The sequence below is a fragment of the Stegostoma tigrinum genome, chromosome 6, assembly GCF_030684315.1.
Source record: "Stegostoma tigrinum isolate sSteTig4 chromosome 6, sSteTig4.hap1, whole genome shotgun sequence".
Taxonomy (NCBI): Eukaryota; Metazoa; Chordata; class Chondrichthyes; order Orectolobiformes; family Stegostomatidae; genus Stegostoma; species Stegostoma tigrinum.
This window is the reverse complement of record NC_081359.1, coordinates 27,324,956-27,347,233: the sequence shown is the minus strand read 5'-3', so window position 1 is coordinate 27,347,233 and position 22,278 is coordinate 27,324,956. Positions and strand designations below refer to the sequence as shown.

The window sequence follows — 22,278 nt, the reverse complement described above, 5'->3', positions numbered from 1 at the left end:
ACCGTGCCGCCCCAAATTACTCCATGACTAGGACTATGATTATGGCTTTAAAGTAGTGGCTGCAACTTATAAAAGCTTGCCAAGAACACAAGATTTTCTGTTTAAAACAGCTAAATCAGAAAATTTTGATAAACTGCCTTGAACTTCATGCATGTTTTTGCTTCTGTCAGTCATTCTCCGTGTACAAATCTCAGGGGATAAAAATTCAGCTTGCACAAGTTCATTAATGGGTAGGAGTCTGAGATGATCAAGCGTGTAATTCTAAATCTATATTCCCTTGCACAGCACTCCAGTTAATTGTTAAGCTTGAGATAAACGCAACCACAGCAATGAGTAACAGGTGCAAATTTCAGTCAAGATTTCAGCCACTACAGAAATTTTGTCATGTTGCTTAAAACAAAGATATTGGGATAAAGCCCAAACTGTAACAGTACAAGAACAGCCGAATATAAATTAAAGCCACTGAAAGACGACAACCTCTGAATTTTATGCTATTTCATATTAATCATTTTCAGTACTCACATTAATACTTTTTTTTGTCAAACACATTTTTGTTTGGTGTCATAAGTTTCTAATGCTTATGGCACCAAAAATACACAAAGGAAATCATGTTGCAAGGAAAAGGAAAAGAGGGCGCAAAGGGCCAAATCATTTCAAAGTTGCAGGAAGACAATAAGGAAGGACAAATGTTAAAAAAAGACTGGACCATCATTTGCAGGTTGTGGTAAATGTATACTTTTGCAAACCTGGTCTGCAGAATATATTTTTCTCAAACAAAATCCATTTAGCAAATGCAACAGTTTAAATTTCAAATTGTCTCAACAATCAGTTTGAATTCGAACACAGATTTGCAAAGTAAAGTGGTGCTTTAAAATGGCGGTACAGCTTCAAATTGTGCATTGTTGCACGCTGTGCATGTTTGCATCAAGCATTTACACACAATGAAATGAGAGAAAACAAATACTAGTTTGCCATATATCCAACAATGGTTAGAAATTGGAAACTTGTTTTTTGCACTTTCAAAATGAGAACATCTGTCAAACATGATGCATAACCTTTACCACAAAGATAGACCAACGAATTGCAAGAGAACTCTGATGAGCCTAAAGAAAGAGAAGCATTTATAAAATCATAAGCTTTATGAAGCAGATAAACAGACAGCAAGAGTGAGGAATTGCCCAAGTACTGAAACAGAGCTGACATAATTGGAAGCCCAGTTGATAACACCACAAAACATATAGGCATTAATTATTGTTTTACCTTGTTCAAAAAATTGGGACCGCCTTTTAAAGTTTCTCAGGCTAAGGGGCTCAAACGCTAAAGCAAAAATACAAAATGTATTAACTACAAAATTTATTTCAGCCATTAAGCAAATTTACACGTATCCATGAGGGTAAACTTTAATACATTACCGCAATGAATATCCTTGAAGAATACAAAATTTAAAACCACAGAATAACTTCAATCTAACATGGAACTCACTTTCAGTTTTTATTTCTTTCCTTAATAGCCTTAAATCATATTGATGACCAGAACTTATAGCAAATTCTATAAGCATCTATTACTGTTACGAAAGTAACATAAATGGATAAAATTAGAACCTTACTCTCTCTGTTCCAGGATTTTATTACTCCCCAAGTGTGAGAAAATAAAGTAATATTTCCAACCCTCATCAACTTCATCAGAAAAAAAACATTTGAGCTGTTGATATGTACCAAACATTCATGTTCAAGCTGTGAAAGAGAACAGTCAACTGAAGTCATGTAGCATTAATATTTGAACAGTGTTGCCTTAAAGTGGAGACATAAATGGCACCAATTTACCCATTACTACAGAAGAGGTGAACTGCGCTAGCCATCAACTGAACTTCTCCATTTTTAAAAAAATTCCTGCTTTGCCATCAGCATGTCTCCGTGACGACTCCTCAATATCTGGTTGGAAACGCAAAAGCTGCTTGCCCAGTTCCCAAACACCATAGATTCCTCACAGAACTCATGAAATATATGAACAGAACAAATGTTTAAACCACAAAACCCATTCCTTCATCACAGAGCTAATTATTGCCATCAGTAATGATAGTGAGGGATCCTCATCGACATAACCTGAAATCTATCACTGTAATGCATGTTCTTCAGTACTGGATTGTTTTAAAGGTTAAACATGACTAGTGCAGATTTAACTTATTTAGATTATTATAAAACTAAACTTGTGTGACAAAGTAACATTTGCACCACAAAAGTGCCAGGCAATGACCATCTTATAGAATATTTACAATATAGCATCAGGCCATTCAGCTCAAGTCCACACTGACCCTCCAAAGAATTGCTCACCCTGACCCAGCCTGTGTCTGTAACCCTGCTTTTCTCCCCCCTCCAAGCTAATCCACCTTGTGCTAACCACTAAGCCACCATACCACCCATGAATTATGCCTAACTCAGTCCCTTCTCTGACAAAATCCAAGGAAGAATCTAACCATCTTTTCATGATGTTCAGTGACATTACCATCAATGAATCACTCACTATCAACATTTCTGGGTTACAATCAACCAGAAACTGAACTGGACAAGCCATTTAATTATCAAGGATATAATTACAGATCAGAGACTAGGAATTCTGCAGCTTATAAATCACATCTTGATTCCCTGCCCATCACCTATAAGATGCAGGTCAGGTGTGTGATGGAACACTATCAATTTGCCTGGAAGGGTGCACATATTTCCAGCGACATTGGAAGTTCAACACCATCTGAGATAATGTAACCTGCCAGATAGGGTGCCAATCTACTACCTTCAACATTCACTCAATCCACCAATGATCCACAGTGGCTGCACTGTGACAAGAATCACTGCAATAACTCATCATGGCTCTTTAAACAGCAGCATCCCAACCTGCAAACTCTATCATCTAGAAGGACAAAGACAGCAAATACATGGGAATTCTACCACTTTTCTAAGATTTCCTCCAAATCACTCACTATCCTGACTTTGAGCTATAGTGTTATCCCTCCACTGTTACCTGGTCAAAATCCTGGCATTCCTTTCCAACATGCAAAGCAGGGCTCCCTACATCATATGGACTGCTGAATCTCAAGGAGGTGCCTCACCCCCAAATTAGGGGCAATTTGCGATCTGCAATAAATGCTGGCTTTGCCTGCAAGCTCTGCATCCCATGTACTAATGAATAAAAAAAAAGTTTGATGAGAAGCTGTTACAGGTGGGTGGGACCAGGAAAGCCCTTTAATGTCAGATTCAGAGTGAAACTGACACACAATTTGTACCAAGGCCCTATACAGATGTGTGTCAAATAAATTTCGAAACTGAAGTTTGGTTCAATAAAGAATACTGAGTAAAGCATTAGTAATAACTAAATTTCGAAACTGAAGTTTGGTTCAATAAAGAATACTGAGTAAAGCATTCGTAATAACTACTGTCAATTTAACCATTTCCAGTACCAACTGCTTACAGTCAATCAAAACATTTCAGTGTGGAAAGAGATCAAAGATAATATGAACAGTTTACACCGTACAGAAATTAATCTAGGTGTGACCTCAAAATTACACGATGACAGGAGCACAAACTGGCTGCACATTCCTTTGATACCACACCAGTGATGTGTTTGATTTTTTTTGAAAGAATTGTTTTGACTACATTTTGTCATTCAATGGCAGGATGCCTTTTGAAGATAGCTTCAAGTGCCTTTACTCAATACACCCACACAACAGTATTACTCCCAGCTGAGACTTTCAGTACATCTCTTTGGACCACACAAGTAGAATTTTAGCCCCTAAAACAGGACTGAAAGCTCAATACTTGTACCAGCATCTTAAGTGGAAAAATATTAAGGTAGAGGCCAGTTTTTGAATCATTGCCTGAGAATATATAATGGTTCTGCAGTTGCACGTAAAAACATCAAGTGATAACACTTGACAGAGCTCTCCAAAGATGGATTAGACACTAAAAGAAAATTCAAACTGTATTTAAGGGTTATACTCATTGACATTCTGAAGCAACATGAAGCGAAATCAATGTAACAAGCTTTAAATTTAAAGCAAAAGGAAATTACAATTTATTTTAAAGTTGTCTAAGTGGAGTTCAGATAATTAAATAGTTGTACTACAAAATTTTATATACGAATGGGAAAGATGCTTTGGTTACAAAATGTGGAGATTTTGGAATCTACCAATAGAATCCAAAAAAATGTTGCAACAATTTGAGAGTGCCTCCAGAATCATCATATATAAGTATTTAGAACTCATTTTAAAAGATTTATTCACACAGAACTTTTTAAAACTCTAGTCCACTTTCCTGGCCATCTCTGTGTCCCTCAATTTTGAAAGGGAGGAAAAGATTTATTAAATCTCTGACTTGAACATGTACAATGACTGAAAATTTACAGTCCTCTGGGACAGAGGATTTGAAAACTTTGCAACACTCCATGAAAATAATCGACTCCTTATCCTGCGAATGAGACCGTAAACAAGGAACTGTCTACTAGTCTTCAACTGCGAGGCTTGCCACAACGGTTATGTTAATAGCTAAACAATTCCTCAAATGCTGTCAAACACATCTGAACCAATGCAAAAAACACAGCTGGTTTGAATGTTAATACACCTCACGTTCAAGCAATTCTTGCTCCTATGTTTTAATGGAATAAACTTGGTATTTCCCCGAATATGTGACTCCCTCATACGTGGCCCAGAAACACGACACTGAATTTTAATTCTAAAGTCCTATTCCAAACACAGGATGGAATTCTGGATTGGGAACCAAAAGATGGCTGTGGAAGGACCCTGGAGAAGATTTCTAAGATTTGCAACCAGTTTAAGAGTTTGCATCGTGGAAGGCCTATCCAATTAAAGACGGCAGACTGGCTCAGCATCTGGAACAGCCAGTGGAACTGTACAGGGTTCTGATGAGCGGCTGGCAGCTCCATGGAGCTGGTGTGTGCTGTTGTTGTAGACGTTGGACCATGAAGGCACTTCAAGATTGACATGCCTCTTGAAGGCATGAATAAATCAAATTGCAACAGGGTTGTCATTGCAGTGGGGAGGCCCCTGTACAGAGTGGTCTTCTACCACAGCTACGGTCCTTGCTGCCCTTGAGTGACTCTACAGGATGGGAAGGCATCCAGACCGATACCTCAAACCAACAGCTGACTGGCCTGTTGTTAGGAAGCCTTCATTGTTTCATCCACTAGCTCCAGCCCCATCTGGAACATGTAAATGCTATTTGAAGGCAGTGAACAGCTCGCAGTCTAACTGCTCAATTGGCCACTGTGACTGACAGGTAGAATACATCGTCACCCTCAGGAGACAGCCTCATCAATATAGACTCAAGGGAAGAACGGACCAGCAAGCTGGCATGCTGGCCTTGGAAGCCAAACTGCTAGCAATCCAGCCTCCAATCCCACCTTCTGCTGAGAAGTAAGAACTCAGCAAATAGAAACACTGACCTCCAGTGCTACGTTTGTCCTTTAGGGGCCCATTATAAAAACTAGCCCAAAGGAAAAGAACCAAGTCTATTCTATTTTGTATAAAATACTTTACCTTTTGGCTTTTCATCCTCCAGCAAATTTTCCTGTTCCCTTTTTGATTTGTCAACCTGTTTATTAACACAAAAATACCCCATCTCAATTAATTTCCTGAAATATTAATCATAAAGGATCAAAACCAAAACAAGCACTTATAGCGGTTCAAAAGGCTAATGCCAACATTGCATACGATGAGCAGAGAGTTTTCAATGCTAAGCACACAGCTAGGGAATTGCGCTTAATAGTGGCAATACGAACAACACGGACAGTTCTCCAAGAATAAATTTTCATAAGATCACGCCTATTTCTTCCAATAGTTAGGTTAATATTACCAAGAGTATCCAAGACAAGGTTATCTAATTTCATCTTAAAAGTTAAATAAATTGTTAGTTTTGCACTAACTTGTCCAACTTGGAAAATAAATAAAAAGGCTGATATGGCAAAAATTATTCCTGCACAAAAATTCCCAAGTTTCGATATGTCATCACTACTATTCTTTGTCCGAGCCACCATTTTTTGTATTTGCACAAAAATAAAAAAATGCATGGTGCACCAAAGACAAAATAATCATTTGCTTGCTGCATCTACTTAGGAAGGTTTCCTTCCCAACATGCTTTTGGTCGAATGTAATTTTGCATTCCCCTTCATTCCCTGGTCCTACTGAGCAACTCTGGCAATAGGACTCACAGCCAGGCAATACACAATGTGCCCTTCTATCTAATTATGCTCACTTTACTCAAAAACTCTCATCATCAAGGTACTTAACAGTTGCAACATTACTCTTCAGCTAGATGGTATGAAATACAATATATTTGGATGCTTAAAACAACTACATTGTAAAAATTTATTTGCTACAATAACTAGTTCGTCAAGCTTAGTAACCACTGCAACTGCCTTTAACTGTGAAAAAACCATGTATGAAATCCTACCTCCATCGATCGATTCAAGGATTGGCTCTTGTTGGTCACAGTGATCAGTCCAGCATCGTCCCATCTAGTAGGCTCATTGAAGTTAGCATATTCTGTCTCACTTATACCTAGAATATATGAGGTGTTTTTGGGAGTCAGGCTGGTCAGAATGATTGCCTTATCTTTTTTAATAAAACTAAGTCAGAGTCTCCAGAACATGGCCATGTAGGACAAGTCACAAATAGAAAACTATTGAAACACAGTCAGAACATAAAAACGGAAAGAAAACATGAGGCAAGTTTGGTAAGAACTCAAGCATTAGGATCAGGAGTGGGAATTTCAGTCCATCGAAGCTGCTTTGCCATTTGATACAATCATGGCTGATACTATTTCAGCCGTAACTCCAATTTCCTGCTTGCTTTCCAAAACCCATCAACTCATCACTAATTAAAAATCTGCATCTCCTTCTTACATGTTCCTACATCCACCGCACTCTGTGGTAGTAAATTCCTTTGGGTAAAGTAACTTCTCATGTGTTCCAAATCTGCTACCCCTTATCCTAAAACTATGATCTCTCATTCTAGGTTGCCTCTCAAGAAAACAACTTTTCTACATCTATTTTGTCAATCCGCTTAGCATATTATATGTGCCAATTAGACCTCCTCTACTCCTTTCTGGAGTTTAGAAGAACAAGTCTAAACTGCTCAATCTTTCTTCATAAGTATGACCTTTATCTCTAGAAACAATCTCATGAATCTCCTCTGAAATGCCTTGAATACAACTACATCTGTCCTCAAGCAAAGGGACTATAATACTCTAGGTGAGGTACAGTAATCCCTTGTACTGTTGCAGAAATGTTTCCTTCTTTTCATACTCTATTCATTTAGCAACAAATGCCAAATTTCTATTAGCTGTGTTATTACCTGCTGTTCCTGCATGCTAGTTTTCTGTGACTCATGCATGAAGACGACCAGACCCCTCTACGCTAAAGCAACATTTATGGTATTTTGCTTTTTCTGGCCAAAATAGAGAAACTCTCTCATATCTATGTTAAACTTCAACTACCAAATCCATACCCATTTGTACATTTATTTCTTCACTGCAACTAACTTTCCCACTATTTTAGTGGCATCTGCAAATTTGGCTCCAGTACTTTCTATGCCTGTAGCCGAGTCATTAATACAGATTACAAAGAGTTAGGGCCCCAAGGACCAAACCCTGAGGCACCCCACTAGTCATGCCTTGCTGGCCATTTAAAGGTTCATTTATCCTGATTCACTGCTTTGTATTGGTTAGTCAAATCTCCATCCATTCAAATTAGTTACACCTAACCCCATGTGATCTTCCCTTCTGTATTAACCTTTTGAGCAGCATCTTGTCCAATGCCTTTTACAAGTCCAGATATACGACATCTACAGAACACCTATTATCCACACTCCTGTTGCATCTTCAAAAGAACACGAGCAAATTAGTCAAACATGATTTACTCCTCAGCGAATGAGAGATTTTATTTCTAACTTCCAAGTGTCTTATTTGTACAACTTTAATAATGAATTACAGATTCTATCAATTTCCCAACAACATATTAACCTAAAACGTCCATAGCTTCTTACTTTTCCACCTCGCTCTTTTTTGAATAAGGTGGTACATTAGCATTTTTCTAATTACTGGAAACTTTCAAATATCCGGGGAATTTTGGAATATTATAACCAATGGATCCACTATTCCTGCTTTCACTTCTTGTAAGACACTAGAGTATGGGGCATCAAGCCCTGCAGACTTAAGCTGCTTTCCAACACAATAGATTATTAAGTACTTTTGTCCAGTGATGACTTTTATTTTAGATCCCTCCATTTCTAAAACCTCTGTATTACCAGTCACTAGTGGGATGGTACAAGTGTCCTCCTCTATAAAATGGAATCAAAATTTTGGTTTCCTATTAACTACTCTCCAGTCTCATCCTCCAAGAGATCAACATTCACCTTAGCTACTGAATTCCCTTTTATGTACTTACATAAGCTTCGCTATCTGTTTTTATATTTTGAACTAGTTTTCATTCTTAATTTACCTTTGCTTTGTTTTAAATGACATGTGTCCCCAGGAGTTTAAAATTAAGAGTTGCATGCTGGTTGGAGGCTCTGGGAAAACTCCAGAACTCTGTTCATACTCATGCAACTACTTTGAGTACAAATTCAGTTCAAAATCCTTAACAGATTTAAACATTAAAATAGGGGACAAGCGACTGGGAAGTGGAATAGTTTTCCTCAACTGTCACGACCACAACTGTCACCGTGGAAACTCCATTCACTTGGAAACAATATAATTGGTGTAAATTATAAGAAAGTAAATGGAAAAGATGTGAAAGAGAGCAACACAAAGAGAACATTTTATACAAAGCAAAGGCGAAAGGAAAGATACTGTGCAAACAGTTATAAACAGCCATACTTCATCAGATGTTCCAAAGCTTTCTGCAAATAATTACCTTTGATGGGAAGCCACTATAAAAACTATTGTAAAAAAAAAACAAAGCAGTGCCTACTGTAATCCTCATTACAACAATCAAATAAAAACGTAAGCCGAGTGTTGCATGAAAAACCAATTTATTTTTCCACTACAAACAGTTCAAGACCCCATTTAGGACACCATGTGTCACCTACTTGCCTACAAATGATTAAAAATAAGTTTTGTTGTAATTTTAGAAGTACTTACAGCTTCTTTCCCTTCGAGTGATCGGAACGTAGGTGTTGCTACGACAAGGAGCAACTGAAACATTTATGTGGGAGCGAGGTAAGTACATAAGAGAGAAAGATATAGATTTTTGCATTAAGAGGATTAGATGAAGTAGGGAGGGAGCATTAATGAACCCCAAAAATAAACCAATTGGACTAAGTCAACAGCTTCTGCACAGAAAATACCTTCTATTTAAACTTACAAATATTTACATATTAGATATAACAAAGGTGTAGAGCTGGATGAACACATCAGGCCAAACAGCATCAGAGGAGCAGGAATGCTGACGTTTTGGGCCTAGACTCTTCTTCAGAAATGGGGGAGGGGTAGGGGGTTCTCAAAGAGGGAGAGAGGAGGAGGCGGAAAGAAGATGGATAAAGGAGAAGATAGGTGGAGAGGAGACAGACAGGTCAAAGAGGCAGGGTTCGAGCCAGTAGAGGTGTGTTTAGGTGAGGAGTTAGGGAAGGGATAGGTCAGTGCAGGGATGACGGACAGGTCAAGGGGACAGGATGAGGCTAGTAGGTAGGAGATGGGGGTGGAGCCTAAGGTGGGAGGAAAGAGAGAGGTTAGGGAGGCAGGGACAAACGGGGTTGGTTTTGAGATACGGTAGGGGGAGGGGAGATTTTGAAGCTTGTGAAGTCCACATCGATAACATTGACCTGCAGGGTTCCCAAGCAGAATATGAGGTGCTGTTCCTCCAACCTTTGGGTGGCATCATTATGGAGATGTCGTCTGAGGAATGGGAGGGCGAGTTGAAATGATTCGCGACTGGGAGGTGCAGTTGTTTATTGCGAACCAAGCGTGGGTGTTCCGCAAAGCAGTCCCCAAGCCTCCGCTTGTTTTCCCTGTTGTAGAGGAAGCCACAACGGGAACAGCAGATACAGTATACCACATTGGCAGATGTGCAGGTGAGCATCTGCTTGATATGGAAAGTCTTCTTGGGGCCCAGGATGGGGATGAGGCAGGGGTGGGGGGGTAGTGTGGTGGCAGGCGCAGCACTTCCTGTGGTTGCAGGAAAACGTGCCGGGGCGGGAGGGGAGTGTGGAGCGGACACGGGAGTCCCAGACAGACAGAGTGGTCCCTTTGGGTGGGCATGCAAAAATGTCTTTGGAGGTGGGGTCGGATTGCAGATGGCAGAAATGTGAGAGGATGATGCATTGGATCTGGAGGCTAGTGGGGTGGGTTTTGAGGATGAGGGGGATTCTGGTGTGTGTGTGTGTGTGTGTGTGTGTGTGTGTGTGTGTGTGTGTGTGTGTGTGTGTGTGTGTGTGTGTGTGTGTGTGTGTGTGTGTGTGTGAGTGTGTGAGTGTGTGAGTGTGTGTGTGAGTGAGTGTGTGTGTGAGTGTGTGTGTGTGTGGTCGTCGAAGAACGGGTACATCTGAGATCTTTGGGTGTGGAATGCTTCATCCTGGGAACAGATCCAGCGAAGGAATTAGGAATGGTGGGTGGCATTTTTGCAGGAAGGTAGGTGGGAGCTCCTGTTGTGGCCCCCTCTACATTGGGGAAACCAAATGGAGGCGTGGGCACCACTTTGTGGAACACCTACGCTCAGTTTGCATTAAACACCTGCACCTCAGTTGCGAACACTTTCAAGTCCCCCTCCTATTCCTCAGACAACATGTCCATAACGATGCCACCCGAAGGTCACAGGAACAGCACCTCATATTCCACTTGGGAACCCTACAGCCCAATGGCATCAATGTGGACTTCAAAATCTCCCTTCCCCTCACTGCATTCCAAAACCAGCCCAGCTTGTACCCACCTCCCTAACCTATCCTTCCCTCCCACATATCCCCTCCTCCCACCTTGGGCTCCATCCCCATCTCCCACCAACTAGCCTCATCCCACGTCCATCCATCCTCTCTGGACTGACCTATCCCTTCCCTAACCTCCCACCTAAACTCATCTTTACTGGCTTGAACCCTACCTCTTTGACCAGTCTGTCTCCTCTCCACCTATCTGCTCCTCTATCCATCTTCGATCCACCTTCCCCTCCTCTCCCTATTCATTTCAGAACCCCCTTCCCTCCCCCGTTTTTGAAGGAGGGTGTAGACCCTAAACTTCAGCCTTCCTGCTCCTCTGATGCTGCTTGGCCTGCTTGGTTCATCCAGCTCTACACCTTGTTGTTTCAGATTCTCCAGCATCTGCAGTTCCTACTATCACTGAAACAATGTTTACATATTTTTGTGTTTAAATGCAAATTTTGTACATAAAAGTATATATGATTTTATGTTTATATTTGTGTGTTTAAATTAAGAGATTTATTTACTGTGTCATTATATGGTTGCCCATGTGGTCCTTTTAATCAAAATGTCAGAGCAACTAGGCAGAGAAAGATCAATGATTACTCAGCTGTACTTGAAATTTATACCTATCCTTTTTGATGTTTTGAAGGAATTGTACTTGAGTTGGTTATCTAGTTGTGATATACCAAACCCAAATTTAGACATCTCAGTGTACATTGGAATACAAATTTGAGTGAATTAACTTTCACTATCCACATCTCCTCCTCCAAAAGCAGATATAACAATGAAATGAATCAGGTATTCAGTGAATACAGTTAGAAGTTAGACAGGGTGGCAGGGGTCTAGGGTGATTGGAAAATGAGTGGGAACCCCATGTCACTCCTCTCCAGGAGGCAGAAATTTATTGCTGCCCAGTTAATTGCCTGTCTGGACTATAGTGAGCCACTATCTAATTAAGGCCCAAGATGTGTTTTGCTTACCTTCCCCAAGAGCTGCCACGTAATCTGAGGTTGCTATCTCTCCGTTACCAGCAATGCCATTAGGAATGGTGCTCACCCTCAGTGTAGCTGACCCATCGAGGGTGGGTAAGGGCTACAAGATGGAAGTGAGAGCAGGTGGGATTGGTCTCATGGGGAGGGGGGGTGATTGACTGAAAGTGGGGGATGGGGGAGGCCACATGATAACCATCTGCAGGCCAACCTCGCCCATCACCATCTCCTGCCACATTTGGTTTTTCAGATGTCAAAGTCCTCTAATCTGGCACAGTACCTATGACTGAGGGGTGCCCCCCACCTTGCCCTGGCAAACACAATGAGTTTAGTTGAAAAACTTACCTGGATGGTGAGGCACATACACATTGCTGGTTGGATAATAGTGGTGGCAGGCCTTTGACGCTTAAGGGTCTCAACTGGCTTCTGGGAAGGAAGGCTGCCTGCAACACTGTCCTCACCGCAGTGGATCAGAAAGGGGAAGTGATCATGATGGGATCATTTCTCAGTTATTTGATAAGGATGCATCCACAGGGCAACATGTCTTTTTTTCAGTTAAAATGTTGTGAAAAGAACCCAGAGAATGAAGCACTTACGACTGTTCTCATATCTTCTGATTTCCATGTTCAGGTTTCCGCTCTGGTTTGCGCCCTCAATGGCATCCATCCAAGCCTGATGGCTCATGTCAGCGACAGCATTACCATTGACAGAAATGATTTCATCACCCACTTGCAATTGGCAAAATTCTGCTGGTCCCCCTGTCAATGCAAAGACAAATAGAAGCCTTTCTTGGCCACTGCAATTTTTAAAAGAAAAATAAGTCTATTACTGCCACAATGCTTGGAAAGATATTTTTCTTTTTGCTGGCTTACCAAAAAGAAGCACAGAATAAAAACAACCACATGTGATCTCTGGATGAAAATCTAACTATTTGGAACAGTTTGTAAATCTGCTTAATCTCAAAATTCCTTAACTGCCCCATTCAAATTTCATGAGTAATAATTCACAATTAATTCATTTTCCACAATTTAATGAATTTACCCAACATTTGATGTTAAACTTTGACAACGACTACCAACACAAATGAATCTCTTTAGGATAAACAATAGCAGATGATCAGGGAGGTAGCCAAAAGTAACTGTGTAAGGTTGAAGGATAAGACTGTAAGACCTAGGACCAGATTCTTTAGCCCATTGATTCTGCTCTGCTATACAATTAAGACTGTGGCTGATCTAATCATCAACTTCACTTTGCTGCCTTTTTCCAATTCTCAATTCCTTTACTGATTAGAAATCTGTCTCAGTCTTGAATATATTTAGCAACCTAGTCTTGACAGCCTTCCGCAGTAAAGAATTCCACAGATTCACTAGCTGTTGAGAGACAAAATTCCTCCTTATCTCTCTTACGTATACAGCTAATGCCCTCTGGTCCTACAAGGGTAGACAATCTTTCCACACACATCCTGACAAGTCTCCTAAGAAGCATGCATTTTTAATAAGGCTGCCTCTCACTCTTCTAAATTCCAAGAACATGCCCAACCTACACAATCTCTTTTCATAAAGACACTCCCTCCATACCTGGTATCAGCCAAGTGAATGCTCTCTGCAGTGCCTCCAATGCCACTTTCTTTCGACTTTGGTCACACTATTCCCACTTTGATCTAACTAGTGTGATGTGTAGTTTAAGCAAAACCTCCCTACTTTTATACAGTACTCCATTCCCCAAGCCAACATCCCATTTGCCTTCCCTATAACCCACTGAACTTAAAATGTTAATTTTTTTTGATAAATGCATGCGGATTTCCAAAGCCCTCTGCTCTGTAGGTTTCTGTAGTCTTTCTCCATTTAATATTCAGCTCCTCTATTCATCCTGCAGAACCTTACATTTTTCTTCCACATTCTATACACCATCTGCCAAAATCTTTGGCCACTCACTTTAGCTGCCTAGATCCCTCTGCAGATTCTGTGCCATTCTCACCACTTGCTTTTCCACCTATTTTTGCAGCATCCACAAACTTGGCTACAGTAAGTTCACTTTCCTCACTATAGTCAATATACATTGGGAATTGTGGCTGCAACTTTGATCTCTCTGGCACCCAAATATTAACAGATCACCATACTGAAAACATCCCTGTTACCCCAATTATGTTTGTTAGCTGATCCTCCATCCATTCATCACCCTGGATTCTTAACTTATTAAGAAGCTTAATGTGTGGCACATTCTCAAATGCGTCTGCAAGTCCAAATATATTACATCCAATGCATCTCCTTTATTTATCCTGTTTGTTACCTACCCTAAAAGAATTCTACAAAGGCATGATTTCCCCTTCACAAAATGACGTTTTTTTTTAAATCTAAATAAAAAGTTCTTGCTATCCATCATGATATTGCTTATAAGTTAACACAGAAAAAGGTTATTTTCTCCTTTTTCAGTCATCTTTTATTGATTTTGAAGAAAACTATCCCACCTGTCTGAGCTTACCAGTAACCTTTGCCACACTGAAAGGAAAAAAAAACAAATTTGAGCGAACTGTTACTTCCCTAGCTTAACCAAGGTTAGCTTATCCCTGTCCTAAAATTTGTCCTCTTCACTGGAATTTCACTTAGCTGTGAGCCATAAACTATTTTCTTAAAGATCTGCCACTGTCCTTCAACCATCTTTACTGCTGAACTCTACCTGGCTTTGCCCTCATTCCTTTTTAATTATCCTAATTTTAATTTAGCACAGTAGTTTCTAATCAAAGTTCCTCCCTGTCAAATTGAATGCTAAATTCTACCATGTTAGGGTCACTGTTTCCTCGGGGATCTTTTACTCTGACATCATTTATTAAGCCTACCTTATTACACATCACCAGGTTCAAAATAGCAAGATACCTGGTTAGACTGATATTTTGTTCCAAGAAACAGTGTTTAATGCATTATGAATTCTTCCTCATAGCTGCCTCTGCCAATCTGTCTATCCTAATCTATGCGAAGGCCAATGTCACCCATGATTAAGGTACTGCCTTCATTATTGCCCAATTTATTCTCTGTCCAACCATACATCTCCTGTTTGGAGGCCTATCGATTTCTCCAACCAGTGTCGTCTTTCCCTTTTTATTTCTTACCACTGCCATTTTGGAGTCTATGTCTTCTGATCCAAGATCACTTCTTGCTATCATAATTATTCCATCTCCTAGTAACAATGCTACTCAACCACCATTTGCTTCCTGCCTCTCCTTTCAGTCATATATCTCTGAATACTTAGTTCCCAGTTTTAATCTCTTTGTAACTATGTCTCCATAAATGCCACAAGATCACAGCAATTAACCTATACTTGTGCCATTTATCCACATGATGCACTAACTACAAAAAAACCCCACTCCCTCTGTAATAATATGTACTTTAGCATTAAGAGAATTCATCTTTCAGAACTCAGAGCATATATGTCGGCAATGTTGCAACTTCGCCTCGCGTTTGTCAATTAGACACAACAGCTGCCTTGTTGCACTGTCTGCTAGCCCATGGAAGTTAATTAATTCCTGATTAGTAGTTAATTATTAGACTATGAACGTGACACTGCAAACAAAGAAAAAAAAACTGATAAAAGATGATTTCACAAGAGCAGTTGTAACGAGCTAGTGAGTGTGCTAGGAAGGCTCAAAACAGGGGACTGTGGCAAACATTAGATCTCCTGGTAGTAGAAAATACAAGCAGCAGTGGTCCAACTGGGGACTCATGAGCTTAGACCTCCGAATAGACGGCTGCTCAGAGAACCTGTACCGCCTCATGGAGGGGTACGAATGTCCCACATTTAATTTGGTCTACTGCTGAACGCTTTTCCAATGCAAGACAAGCCACTGCTCCCAGCAGGCTGCTGGTATTGCCAAGCCGCTATCTCTGATTGGCCAGAAGCTCCACGAGGCAGGGCTTACACCTGGAGAGGGCTAAAAGGCAAACTTCCACCAATTAAATGGCAGTCAGCCAAACATTAAAGTGGGGTGTGGGAAGCCTGCCCTCAAATGTATAATCCAGCCCCAAGTAGAGGATAAAATAGTATCAGAGATAATGGGAACTGCAGATGCTGGAGATTCCAAGATAATAAAATGTGAGGCTGGATGAACACAGCAGGCCAAGCAGCATCTCAGGAGCACAAAAGCTGACGTTTCGGGCCTAGACCCTTCATCAGAGAGGGGGATGGGGGGAGGGAACTGGAATAAATAGGGAGAGAGGGGGAGGCGGACCGAAGATGGAGAGCAAAGAAGATAGGTGGAGAGGGAGTAGGTGGGGAGGTACTCATATTCCGCCTGGGAACCCTGCAGCCATATGGTATCAATGTGGACTTCACCAGTTTCAAAATCTCCCCTTCCCCCACTGCATCCCTAAACCAGCCCAGTTCATCCCCTCCCCCCACTGCACCACACAACCAGCCCAGCTCTTCCCCCCCACCCACTGCATCCCAAAACCAGTCCAACCTGTCTCTGCCTCCCTAACCGGTTCTTCCTCTCACCCATCCCTTCCTCCCACCCCAAGCCGCACCCCCAGCTACCTACTAACCTCATCCCACCTCCTTGACCTGTCCGTCTTCCCTGGACTGACCTATCCCCTCCCTACCTCCCCACCTACTCCCTCTCCACCTATCTTCTTTGCTCTCCATCTTCGGTCCGCCTCCCCCTCTCTCCCTATTTATTCCAGTTCCCTCCCCCCATCCCCCTCTCTGATGAAGGGTCTAGGCCCGAAACGTCAGCTTTTGTGCTCCTGAGATGCTGCTTGGCCTGCTGTGTTCATCCAGCCTCACATTTTATTAACCAAGTAGAGGATAATTCTTTCAGATTTTTATGAACTGATACGATCCTGTGAACTCAATTACTCTTCAGCTGATCCAGATGGGAGGTTGCCAGAATGCATTGTACAAAACAACTAGGCTAGTCTATTTTAACCACTCACATTTCTAAGAGTAGCAGCACTGCGCAAATATGAAAAGCAAAATTTGAGCTTGTTATTGTAGCTACCGAAACTAGTAGACCCTCAGAAATTAAATAGGCCAGTCTAGTTACGTTTTTTTTAAAATATACACACAATACATTAACATATGAAACAAAACATCCGTTTTCCAATATTACCTCATTACACCTCTACCAATGAGCATTCAAGAAAAGAATGCCTTCCCAGACTGTCTCAGAGAGTGGAAATATAAGTCGACAAGGGTGTGACAGTAACTTTTCCAGAACAAGTTATGTGAAAAGTATACAAGTCAGCATAGAGCTGTTGAAATGTTAGGGTTTGCAAAGAGGTTGCAAACAAACAAGCTGCATAAAAAGTTAAATCAGCCAATGAGATAAAATATATTCCAAAAAATGAAATGGAACTGTGGAACAATTCCCTTTGCATGACAAAATACAGACGTAACTTCACTTGATTGGTTTTCTCCACGGCGTTTTGGTTAAATTAGAATTCTATAGGGGAAAATGACCTTCTGGCCAGCACAGCATAAATCATTCATGGCCATCAGCTAAAACCAGCGTGACTGTTGCTACAGTCACAGTGCAAGAGACATGAAATCCAGATACTACAGATTCAAGCTCCAAGACAATGCCAAAGTGTGCATTACAATTTTAAAAAAAACACCCAATTACCTCGTTCGACTGATTTGACAGATATACCCGTAGAGTTCCAAATGGTTGTGAATCCAAAGTCACGATCACTGTTCGGCCTCTGATTAATAACTATTCGCGTGTTACCGTACTGTCCCTGAAAGGAAAGTAAAATTCATAAAACCCACAATACATGGACAGCCATCATTAATGCCCCCTGGAAAAGCAATCCAATAAATCAATCAAATTGATCTTTTCTGTGACACCAGCAAACAACTCTAGGCATGACTGGAATGTCCGGGAACACTCTCCAAATGAGCCAGGATGAACGGCTCGAAGGCTACAAAAAAAAACTATTCCCACATGACAAAACCTAGTTTCTGGCTGCTATTTTCCCAGTTACAGACACCCAGTGGAGGGAAAAGGCTCAGTCAGGCAGTTATGAAGAATAGGTTTTGTGTGCATTTTAGTATTTTCTTTATTCATTGATAGATCATTTGGGGGGTTAAATTAATTGCAGAGCAATTAGTCTAAGAGGATTTTTTTTTTAAAAAACGGTGTACAAGCAGTCAAAAGAGACTATCACATTACCAGACAGATTTCAAATGCGCAGAGTAACCTACTTATCAGGCTTACCTGTTGCGTGGCTGCTGTGGTAACCAGGGCTGTAGGCAAGCTGCTTGTTTTTGTAAAAGAATTCATTGTTACAGGGCCAGTAGTGGTGTCAGGCTTTGACTCTTGGGGAAAGTTATTCTTAATAAGAGATGGAGCCCTTTCTTGTTCTTCCTCCTCCTCTTCCTCATTACTGCTCATTACAGAACTGGCCTGTGATTGGTCATCCTCCTCTTGCTTTGGTAAAAGGTTGCTTCTCGCATACGCATCATTTTCCGATTTTGAGGTAAGATTGACCGGCACCGATCTCTTTTCCTCCATTTTCCAGGAAGTGTTGACCCACGTCACTCCCTCTTCTTTCTTTGGCAAGACCCCACCACTGCTCTTGTATTCTTGTGCTTCTGGCTTGGAAAAGAAACTTGGTGCTCCGTGTGAGGTTTTTAGGCCATTTGCATCTCCGTTATATTTAAGCGATTCATCTTGCAACTGAAAAAACAAACAAGTCAAAAGTATTGTTCATAAACATAACGGATTCAATGGAAGAGACTCAACAGAATACATCACATGGACTCTTGACAGTAATAGATACATTTGATTAATAGAATTCAGAAAGGGAGTTGAAAGACCAGTGAAGTCTCTAATAATCCCGGAAGTAAATGGCACTACTCAGATAACAAGTACAAAGGAGCTAAAAGACAGTATTCCTTTCTATTAACTATTACTGAGGTGCACGTCTATGTCACTAATAGAGCTTCATTTATTCAACGAAGTGATCAATGGTCACACATTATCAATGTGGTGCATTTTCAAAAGCTTTTCAACAGGAAACTTCATAAACAAGCCTAACACTCCTTTCACCAAATATCAACAGAAATATCTTTTGACAAAGTCACATAATGATGACTTCGACGACCACTTATATGCTAACTGCAGAACCAGTCTTAATTTTATTCCAAAATCCTAGTTATTACTCACACCACGATACAACAATACATCTACAGTAAAAGTCCAGGACCAAAAACACTGGTTGGATTTGATAGCAAGGCAAACACTGGCATTTATTGAGACATCTAAAGCTTATCTAAAGTTGTGACTTGCACAGATTTTTTTTTAAAACCCAAACTTTGGGATCTTTGAGATGTGAAGAATCATTGCATTAAAGCAGTGCACTTTGAAGATGTTATCCTTGCTACTCTTGTAACTCCTAATTGTTTTCCCTGCTATAAATATGGATCAAATCACACTACTACCAGACCTTTAAGAAACAAATGCAACTGCTAAACTTCAGTGCCTTCAGCTTAAGCTAAGCGAGAAGCAGCCTTTACCAATAAAAGACCATTGCATTCTGTTCTCAGCTTTGCCAAGATCTGCACCTGCTTAAACTTTAAACTAAAGCAAAACAAACATTCAACTCAATTTCAGCTGCATGAATGTGCATCGTGAGGCTACAGTTATTTGATAATGCAACAAGCAGAGTTAAAAATCAGACAGATCAACCAACTGTTTCAGCATTTATTACAGGGAATCAAAATAGGTCATTCTGGAAAACGTTAATTAACTTAGCCTGAAAAGGGAGGCGGCATATTGTGGTTCACAATTACAACACTCAGTTCTTTATTTAGCAAATAGCTTGCATTTCAGCTGGCAGCCCACAAAAGAAAACAGAAGGTCTCATCTTGTCCCCACCCTCAAAGTAAAATATTTGCACATTCACACGCCAGTATGCTTGTTACAATCGTAAACATTACAGTCATGCAGGAGTTAAAGCCGTGAACTGCCAGGATTTTTTTGTAACCAATACTCAACTATCTTAAATTGATATGTTGCATTAAAATAGAATGAGACATTAATTGAAGGCAAGTAATAGCTGATTAAAATTGAGATCGAGCAAAAGCACCTCATAAAAAGAATGGCACACTAAAGAGAGGCATTGTTGATGCTATGAGACATGGGCTTAACACTTCACTCGATTCTTTTTCTATCAGAATAAATCAACACAGAAATGAGAGGTTTGTTATTGATGTGTGACACAGTGCAGCACTTCACACTCAGTATAAAAATAGAATGCTGACTGCACCCTCTGGCATCCACAGATGCTAAAGCCATCACTCTCAGTATAGTACCAGAGAAGACTGGCAACAGAGAAAAGCCTGGAATTCATGGACACCATTTGTTAAAAATGCAATTCAAAGTTTACATGTCACCCTCTCGTTGCTTCCAAATTTAAGCTACAAATTGAAATACAAATAAAATAATTAAAAAACCGTATAAGTGCTGGACGTCCGAAGCAAAAAAAACCAAAATGCTGGAGTTCATGAAGGATCAGCACTCAAAATGTTAGCCGGTCAGTTCCCTTTACAATGCTTCCTACTGAATTTTTAGTAGTATTTCGTTCTTGGGTTACATGCTGAAATGTCACAATGGTGTTAGTTTACATATGCTGTTACAACTCAAATAGACTTTGCGCATAATGCCAACTGTGAAAACTAAAACTGGGTTATAGTTCTGCACAAAGTGTTGCAAAAATGGGTTCAAACTTCTGTCACTTTTTCTGCTTCTGAAGGTGAAAAAAAATCTTCAAATGTCTAAAAAGACAATGTAAGAGAGTGGATTACAGCTCGTCTATATTTTTCACTTGCGTTAAATTATGTAAAGCGGAATGCACAAAGAGAAATCCATTAGGCTGCCATGTTCTAGATCCAAAGAAAACTGGTTTATTATTGATAAATAACCAGGACACTTGCAGCTTGAAGTCATGAGCATCTCTGATGGGGAGGGGAGGAAACACCAGCCCAATTGTCTTAACTCAACTAGAAACAATCCTGAAACAGTTTACTTAAGTAAACCCATAGGATTCATCCAGAATAAAACTTACCGGATAAGATCTAGTGAGGGAGGAGAGCCTTTTAGATTGTGTGCCATAGGGTCTTGGCACGACAACAGGTCCAATCCTGGATACATCAGGTGCTTGGTAATTCCTCGGCAGGGAATTTGAAACCTTGGTTGATTCAGTTTTGCGATCCATTGCATGGCGGGCATAGGGAGCAGAGCTTTGTTTTCCTGACTGATCGTTGTCTGTGCTTTTCAATTCTGATGTCTTGCTCCTTGAGGCTTGAGCTAGAGGTGCTGAGGAAACCACCTCATTCCTCTGGGAAGTGAAAGGGGCTTCACTCGCCACTGTAGCGCTCTTTGCGTAAAAACGTCTTGGGGGTTTTGTCTCTTCAGCAAACACTTCTTCGTCAGAAGAGTTGAGCTTTCTGTAATCAGTTTGGTCACCGCCATATGATCCCTCCTGTCTGAGCTCTCTGTGAGGGAGAGGGGAATTGAAGAAAAGAACAGAAACACCTAATTAGAGTGAATGTGAAACTGAGATGATAAGTAGGTGTGGCACTGCGAAGCTATTTTATTAGGCTGTAATTTCTATACCGTAGTACAACTTTTACAAGCTGGAAATCTAGTCAGCTTCAAGATAATTAGTGTTGTATTTCAATCCCAACCCCCAACCACAGGGACTTGACATTTCTTGTTTTCCTGATATTTTCAGCAACAATACCAAAAAACAATTTCCCCAACTTGCTGCATACTTTGAATTTAAAAGATAAAAGGAACTGCACATCTGATGTCTCTCTCAGGAAATGAACTCCACTCCAAAAAGAATGTGACTGCACATTTCTTTTACATCTGTTAAGCTTTATGCTTGAATGAGTGATGCTCAGAAGTATTTTGAATACAGATAAAAACACTCCAGATTTTGTTTGAAAGTATGCTGTTTTGTTCACCTAACATTCCTCATGCTGTTTAATGACAAACTAAATAATTCTGTGCACACCATCACTTTTTCTTAAAAAAGTGCTCGTACAAATCAGTAGAATCAAAATTTCTCATGAGCTACCAAGTTGCTAGATACAACAACGGTCTTGCCTGTTTCAGGGGGAAAATATTATGAAAATTGAGCTCTACTGCAGTCACTTCAGATCTTTATACAGCTTGACCAAAATCCTGGCATTGTAAATACTTAAAAAGCATCATTTTACCAGTAATAAGCTAAGACATTCCAGAGTCTTCAGTCTTATATACATACAACTGTCATCACTCTCAACTAAAGTTTTATTTTCCTTTGACTAATTGATACAGCATAGAATTAGCATGGAAATTCAGTGCAATCATTTGGGTACTACATGTTCATACTGCTA

At 40.4% G+C, this 22,278-nt stretch overlaps 1 protein-coding gene across 6 annotated transcripts in view; it reads right to left on the bottom strand.

The window, feature by feature from the left end:
* The window catches only part of lmo7a (LIM domain 7a), a 241,740-nt gene that overhangs the window by 19,078 nt on the left and 200,384 nt on the right, over positions 1-22,278 (bottom strand). For 4 of the 6 annotated variants that reach the window (XM_048532457.2, XM_059646495.1, XM_048532458.2 and 1 more), the window contains 8 exons: positions 20,961-21,390; positions 18,110-18,571; positions 17,516-17,630; positions 12,498-12,659; positions 9,147-9,200; positions 6,459-6,565; positions 5,546-5,600; positions 1,261-1,317 (listed from right to left, as the gene is read on the bottom strand). In XM_048532457.2, the coding sequence (XP_048388414.1) occupies positions 1,261-1,317; positions 5,546-5,600; positions 6,459-6,565; positions 9,147-9,200; positions 12,498-12,659; positions 17,516-17,630; positions 18,110-18,571; positions 20,961-21,390 (1,442 nt within the window). The remainder of the gene's footprint in view (positions 1-1,260; positions 1,318-5,545; positions 5,601-6,458; positions 6,566-9,146; positions 9,201-12,497; positions 12,660-17,515; positions 17,631-18,109; positions 18,572-20,960; positions 21,391-22,278) is intronic. The other 2 variants (XM_059646496.1, XM_059646497.1) reach the window with 1 other exon arrangement.